Here is a 7,500-nt window from a genome sequence, read left to right on the forward strand (position 1 = left end):
TCTTGCAACAGTGTCAGCAGCCCTCTGCTGTCTTCGGAACAGTTTTGCGAATTGCTCGCGAACCCAATTACTGGTAACAACTGATTTTTAAAATGTAAAACACACATGCATGCAGGCATGTGTACTTTTCATAAACAAAAGAGGAAGAACATACAAAGAAGCTTCATCAATTCAAAATTTTGTCCTACATTTGAAAATTTTTTTTTTGGCCAGGATGTTAAAATATAAGTCTTTAAGTACTCTTATACATAACAGCTTATAGGAAATTATTTATATTGGGAAACATAGATATTTTTCTAAAATATATCATTAGATAGTATTCAGTGTAATTACCAAAATGTTCCAACCTCCAGGTTGCTGAAACTGAAGATCTTTTGAAACCAGTTATAAGCTCAACTCATTGGACATTTCACTCTAAAGGAGAAGGGGAATCCAAGAATGATAAAGAGAATCCAGGTGATCCAGCTTTGGTGTCAGGAGATAACAGTGAGGATACAAAGAACCCTTCCCCAGCAGGCAAAGATAATGAGGACAGGAGTGAGTGGGAATTGGCCCATGCTGCCTTGGCTTCTGCTTGTGTCACCTGTTTAGGGAACATGGTGGCAGCCAACCCCACCACCAGGAAGCTGCTGTGGTCACATGTGCATCCACTACTCAGGTGGGATTTGTAATGGTTCATTTATTATTTTTATTTGTTCCTGTGTGATTGAAGCAAATTAAAACTGTCATTTATAATTCTATTTGGAGAAACTACTGCTCATAAAGATTGTCAGTATTGGTATTTTATTTCACATTTAGTTGTTATTTGTAAAATATATATAAGTACTTTTGGCTATTTCTAAAAAAAAGAAAGAATAAAAAAAAATGAGCAGTCTTTATACTAAATTTGCTTCACTGCCTGCACATGGCCCAAAATATGGGGATTAGGCTTATGTGAGTGGCTACTCTGACAGGTGTGTGGCTTGGGCATACAAGAATAATCATGTGTGGTGACAAGGCTCCATCTTCCTCTTTGCAAAGCTATTTTCTCCTTTTTTACACAAGCATTTTTAGCTCTTTTGACATTTTCCAAGGTCTATATTTGTCATTTGATTCACTTTATCCAGATGGTAATGGTTTGTTTTCCTTGCGCAGAGTCCATATCATCTCTCTAGGTAGCCGGTTACGGCAGGCAAGAATTGGATCCTGAGCTTGGAAATAGCAACTTTCCTGAAGCCAGCTCTCTTCCAGTCATAGCTCATGGACGATACATTCCACACTCGTTTATCATTGGAAATAGTACAAAAGCCCTTTCCTAAATGCCCACTGAGTCTAATCACCATCCAAGAGCTTTGTGTACTCTTGGTGAGTTCCTGTCACCCCACCCCACAAGCCAAATTTTTTCATGATGTGATGGTCATTTCATTTGGATTATAAGGGTTAACTACTTATTCTGTCATTATTATTATTATTGCTATTGGTATCATTATTATTATTGTTATTATTGTTAGTGGTATCATTATTATTATTATTATTATAATTATAAAAGAAAGATTATAGTATTGACTAAATACTTAAACATTAGTAAACCAATATCTAAGTAGCATGAATTTAAAAATGCAAATTAATAACCTCAATGTGGGTCACTTTGCTAAATAAAACATTGAGTCATGACTCATCAGTGGTTCGCATTCCACAGAAATTGTTAGTATAGATACATTTGTTTGGGTTTAATGAAGATAGTAAAAGACAATGGTCTTGCTTTAAGATTTATTATTAATTTTTCCCCCCTAGGCATCTGCTTACTTACGATGACTGGAAAGTGTCACAGATGGCAAGTATGATACTCCATAATTGTCTCTTAGAGAGTGAATTGAAAATTGAATTTAGCAGGTGAGATGGTGTTAATTCTGTTTTAAGATACTTATTTAAGGTAAAAAAAAAGGTAGTCTGATATATTTAAGGTTGAGAAAAACAAAAATAAATAAATATATTTTGATTTGAGAACTTATTGAATTTCATCTTACTATTACCCTCTTCAGAGATGAAACAGTTCACACCGTTTTAGGGGATCTCCTGACACTGTATGTGCATGAAAGCCAATTCTCGTGCTTTGTGCTGTTTTGCCTGGAATTACTTCTGTGTTGTGAGGGGGTTGTTGAAAACTCTTGGCCATCCTTAACAAGCAAGCAAAGGTTGCTATGTCTAGATGTGTTAACTGCTGTGGTTTGTGGATCTACACAGTCAAAATCTGACTCTGTCCCTAGTACAGCAATTTTGTTCCTTGCCAGCATCTTTAAGGTATGTTATCAAGTCATTCAATTTAATATATATATATATATATATATATATATATATATATATATATATATATATATATATATATATATATATATTTAATGAGTAGTTATTCAGGATAATGATTTTAGAGATATATTTGCATGAGACAGAACATAAACAGTTATAAAGTCTTGTTATAAAAAATTAATTGATATTTAATGTTGTCCAATTTCAGAATGAAGCAGACAAAATCTTATGCACCCATATTGGACATCTTAACCATGATGATTCCCAGGTGAGTGAACCATTATTAACTGAAGCCACTGGGGATGGCATGGACATACTTGCCATGCCCACTGTAAGTTTAATTTATTAATTGTTTTTACACATGGCACCACAAGTACGGTCACTAATGAGCTAGTTATGAGTAATACCTGTCTCTCCAGTTTTACCGTTTTCCTTGATTTTTGACAATATTTTTTGGTATCTAATATTGCTTCTAGTAATGTCAATAACACTATAATAATTATATTGTCTATAATAAAAATAACATCAATATAGAGAACACTCGTATAAAAAAAAAGTTTTTCTCGCAAACTCAAGGAAAGGTGAATTTAATGAGGTCACAAGGTCTGCTTTTTGACTACTTTGTGGCTCAATAGTTTCCAGGAGACTGTGTTAATACATCTTTAATTGATAATATTCTGTTCCCTGGACATCCATTTAGGTAACATGATATTTTTGCTTCATTTGAGAAAATTATCATTTGTGGCTTGTATAGTGACAAAATAAAAAATAAATGGTATATTTTGTATAATTAGCAATTTAAAAATTCTTTGAAGTTACTCCTTTTTCCTTCTTTTACAATGTTTCATGCTTAATGTTTTAAATAAATAAATGTGCTACACATCAAGGGTCATATAACACTATGATAAAGTATTGTGGTGGGAGGGATTTACAGAAGTTCTTAATTAGAACAAAATGTCTTAGACTTCAGTGGTTATATGGCATTATAAGATAGTATGGTAGTGAAAGGAGTAGAAAGAGGGCGAGTAAATCGGGTAAGATAGGGATTGATCCTTCTTTTACAATATGCTGTTTAGATATTACTACAAATAAAATTGAATTGGACAGAACATTTGTAATGAATTAAATACTATGAAGTGTGTACTTCTTTTTAGGTTATATAGTAAAGCCTTTATTCACCAGCCCATGAAATTTGTTTTCAGGGCCATTGTAGGTAACTCCCTGCTGTTAGGCTGACTGCATCCTCCCACCTTCCTACAATTAAGCCTATTTTTAGATTTTGAGAAAAATATGGAGTAAAAAGCTGATACGTATGTGCTTATAGTAAAGGCCTGTCCACGTGACAAATAGAGATGGCATCACAGGCAGACAAACTACTTTGTAAACAAGTAGCTTCCTCATTGTTTCCCACCTGTGACATCACCGTTACAGTTGCATGCTGATTGTGTGGACAGATGACATCTATCATTAGTACTTGTGTGCTTTACCTCTTGAGTCACCCCAGTTAAGCAAAAGAACCCAACCCTGTTCCTATCAGTTCTACCTGCTCTGCCAGATAAGACAGCAGAGCACTTTCCTCAATGAACTTAAGCACATTTCACTGATTCTCTCATTTCTAACTGCTCGTACATCACAATGCTTACAAGCAAGCAGATAACATGTGCCTCCATTTGTGCAGATTTCAGGAAGAATCTTAAGTTTAGGATTCCTCTTCAATTCTGCTGAGGATATCTCTTTAGATACTGAATAAAGATGTGTTTTATATATATATATATGTGTGTGTGTGTGTGTGTGTGTGTGTGTGTGTGTGTGTGTGTGTGTGTGTGTGTGTGTGTGTGTGTGTGTGTGTGTGTGTGTGTGTGTGTGTGTGTGTGTGTATGTATATGTATAAATGTACAGTTTTACAAGAAACTATCATTAGAAAATAATGCTAAACTTTTTGAAACAAACAATGATACTTTTTGAAAATAGTTGTAAATGCTAGGAAACTGTTGGTACCCCTGATTTTCTCACTACTTTTGGGTATGTGTGGCATATCATGAATTCAATGGCTATAAATTTGCAGGTAATTTATTATATGCTATAATACTTTGGCACTAATCAATCAGCTTACAGTGCTTATCAACAAATTAAGGGTTTGACAACAGTATGCCTACCTGGTTTTCATAGGTTGTGCAATTGGGATGGCCAGCCGGAGGGTTGTTTGTGGCACCTGTAAGATGATGCTGACAAATCCACTAGCCACCATCAGCATCGAAATTCCCAATTGTTATTTGATATCTGCATTCGTTAAAACTTCAGTGTGAAGGGAAACAGTGCTACACTGCATTCGTTTGAGGTCTCCATCATATTACTATGAATCCATATGAACTCCGAAATGAATATTTGATACATTATGAATCAGAATGAGACCAATTTAAACCCAAAAATACCAACCCTTCTGTAACATAATGTCTTGGTTGTTATTGAATTTTTCCATACCCATCCTAACAATAGTTTTCTTTGTAGCTATATATATATATATATATATATATATATATATATATATATATATATATATATATATATATATATATATATATATATATATATATATATATATATATATATATAATATATAAAGTGAGTGCTAATTTGAACACTGTTCTTGCATTTCTTGTAGGAAATCACTGTTTATGTTTACTTTTGCATTCAGAGCAACTAAAAGGATTTTCTTTCGCAGAATTTAATTATTTTACTGTTTATCAAGTTGCATTGTGGGAATGTATATATCAGACTTAACACTTGTTAACATCTATATTTACATTCATTGAAGCAGAGAAGATAACAGATGCTTTTTTTTCAGTTTGCTAAAATATTCTTTGTTCATTTGAGCAACTAACTATATGTTATGAACATTTTTTTTTCTTTTTTCTGTCATGGGTAAGGGCCTTAGATGGAATCTCCTTGGCAAAGCTGACTGGAGGGCATATAGACCCATTGACCAGGAACCCAAAGTTTTTCTAAGGCTATAGACTATAGTTGACTAACATGTCATGAATAATGGTCTAGAATTACAACTAGAATTGCCTAACATGGTCAAAGGGTTAATGGACAGCCTTATCGCTTATGTAATTTGTCAGTTCAAGGGTTTACCGTATGTGGAAAAAGGAGGAAATCATTATTAAAAATTATCAGAATTGAAATATCAAAGCTAAATGAATGAAGTGATTTTAGTAGTTTTGAAAATTATTAAAAGAATGATAATGATAACAATGATTATTAAACCAGAGACACCCACAGATATGGAAGGCAAAAATATTAAATCATTAATATTTTCGTGATATGAATATGGTATTTCTGTCTATCCTCAGATTCTTGGAAGACTTGTAAACTTTGTATGTTCAGTTGCTGCATCTGACACTTGGAGACCATTACTACAGGAAGATACCAGTCTTCTCATCACTAGTGTTTGTAAGTAGGTCTTTCTTTTGTAAAAAGTTCATTTCATAATGTCCAACAGAGAAGCAATTGTCTTACTTATGATTGTTGATTTTTATACCAATGGGAATACAATATACCATCCTTAGATAACTGAAGGTCATATCATCCTCCTTTGAATCAGAATGTTTTATCATTATGCCCTGGTAACCCAAGCATTCAACACTCTGATTTTGATTTAAATGCACAGGAGATTGTTGTCATACCACTTGTTATTGTAACATTATGAACAATATAACCTAAATTTGTAACGTCAAAATTCACTGTCGATATTTTATAATTACCATATAGTGGATCATTAGTATGCATGGCTTGTTTTTGAAGGGCTGTCTTCAAGCCCTTTATAATCATAGAATTAGACTAAGTATTAAAAAACAAGTACTGATAATTGTAATGAGAAAAATACCATTTTAAAGTGTCTTTTCATCTTTACAGAAGTGTCTTACCTTTTTAAGTGATCACAGTTAGTAAATGTATATTTTTCAAATTTGTGTATTTGTCAAGTAGTAAGAAAATCTTATATTTGACATCATATATATTCCTCAGAGGAAATTGTCTACTAAACAGAGGAATAGATTAACAAAATTCACTAAGACAGAAAAAAGGTTTGAATAAGAATGAATAACTTCAAAGCACAATTATATTTTCATCAGAAATGCATGTATTTCTGATAAAGTTATCATCATTGAAACATTTGAAATACATCTCATGTGCTCTAAGTTATTCATTCTCAAAGAAAGATATGTTATTGGTTGCAGGGATATATTTTAAAACTTTATTTAGCATATAGATATATGCATTAGGCCTACAGATGAATCATATGGTGAAGGAAGAAAAATTAGCAATTTTTGGCTATAGTAAATAATCATAGAAATGAAGGGAATAGAGCGGAATAATATTGATGAATATTATTCAAGGGCTTATAAGAAAGTAACAATAACGATAGCAATATGTATCATGCCACATTATAATTAAAGCTTACTCAAAACTAACATTTCCAACAGATTTACTGAGATGTATGAATGACATTGGGAAAGTTGGAGGCAATGCCTTCACACCAATAGACCGCATGGTGGATTTGAGTGATGAGGAGATAATGGAGAATGCTGCCTCACATCCAGCTTTTGGCTTTAAATGTGATCTGATAAGACTGATTGCTAGTCTTGTTTATAGACATAGAGCTAATCAAGACCAGGTAAGTTGTTTGGATATGTTAATTTTGTTATTGTTGAAGTGTTTATTGTTGAAAATCCTTGGTCATTTTCAGTATGGTATGTTTTTATAAAATGTGATACTTGTTTAGGAATGATAATACAGAACTATGATCATTGTTTTTTCCTTATATATTGGCATTAGTGTGGACTTTTATACAGCATTATAAAATAGGGAAGTAATCAGTGCATTGAATTTCAGCATTTATGATTATCAGCTCTTGTAAAGTGTCTAGCATAAAGGGGGGATTCACGGGCATCTTATTAACCATATATTTCTCACTAGGTTCGGGAAATAGAGGGCTTACTCCTGCTGTTGGAATGCACACAGTTTGATGCAAGGAATCCACTTATCAAAGAAGCCTCAATCTTTGCTTTGCGCAACTTACTGGAGGGAAATCAAGAAAACCAGGAAGTCATACAAGCCCTGAAATTTGAAGGTGTTGCTGAAAACAGTGGATTACGTGAGCTTGGAATGGAAGCAGTGAGTGATGGAGACAAAGTTCGGCTGAGACAGCTCGAA

General features: G+C 33.4%; 1 protein-coding gene across 2 annotated transcripts in view; it reads left to right on the forward strand.

Annotated features, from left to right (window-relative positions):
* LOC119580133 (ataxin-10-like) overlaps positions 1 to 7,500 on the forward strand; it is an 11,572-nt gene that overhangs the window by 3,991 nt on the left and 81 nt on the right. For both annotated transcript variants that reach the window (XM_037928092.1, XM_037928093.1), the window contains exons 3-10: positions 1 to 73; positions 354 to 658; positions 1,774 to 1,872; positions 2,022 to 2,280; positions 2,495 to 2,554; positions 5,640 to 5,739; positions 6,771 to 6,961; positions 7,264 to 7,500. The exon at positions 1 to 73 is cut by the window's left edge and continues 102 nt beyond it; the exon at positions 7,264 to 7,500 is cut by the window's right edge and continues 81 nt beyond it. In XM_037928092.1, the coding sequence (XP_037784020.1) occupies positions 1 to 73; positions 354 to 658; positions 1,774 to 1,872; positions 2,022 to 2,280; positions 2,495 to 2,554; positions 5,640 to 5,739; positions 6,771 to 6,961; positions 7,264 to 7,500 (1,324 nt within the window). The remainder of the gene's footprint in view (positions 74 to 353; positions 659 to 1,773; positions 1,873 to 2,021; positions 2,281 to 2,494; positions 2,555 to 5,639; positions 5,740 to 6,770; positions 6,962 to 7,263) is intronic.

The sequence above is a fragment of the Penaeus monodon genome, chromosome 13 (genome assembly GCF_015228065.2).
Source record: "Penaeus monodon isolate SGIC_2016 chromosome 13, NSTDA_Pmon_1, whole genome shotgun sequence".
NCBI classification, from domain to species: domain Eukaryota; kingdom Metazoa; phylum Arthropoda; class Malacostraca; order Decapoda; family Penaeidae; genus Penaeus; species Penaeus monodon.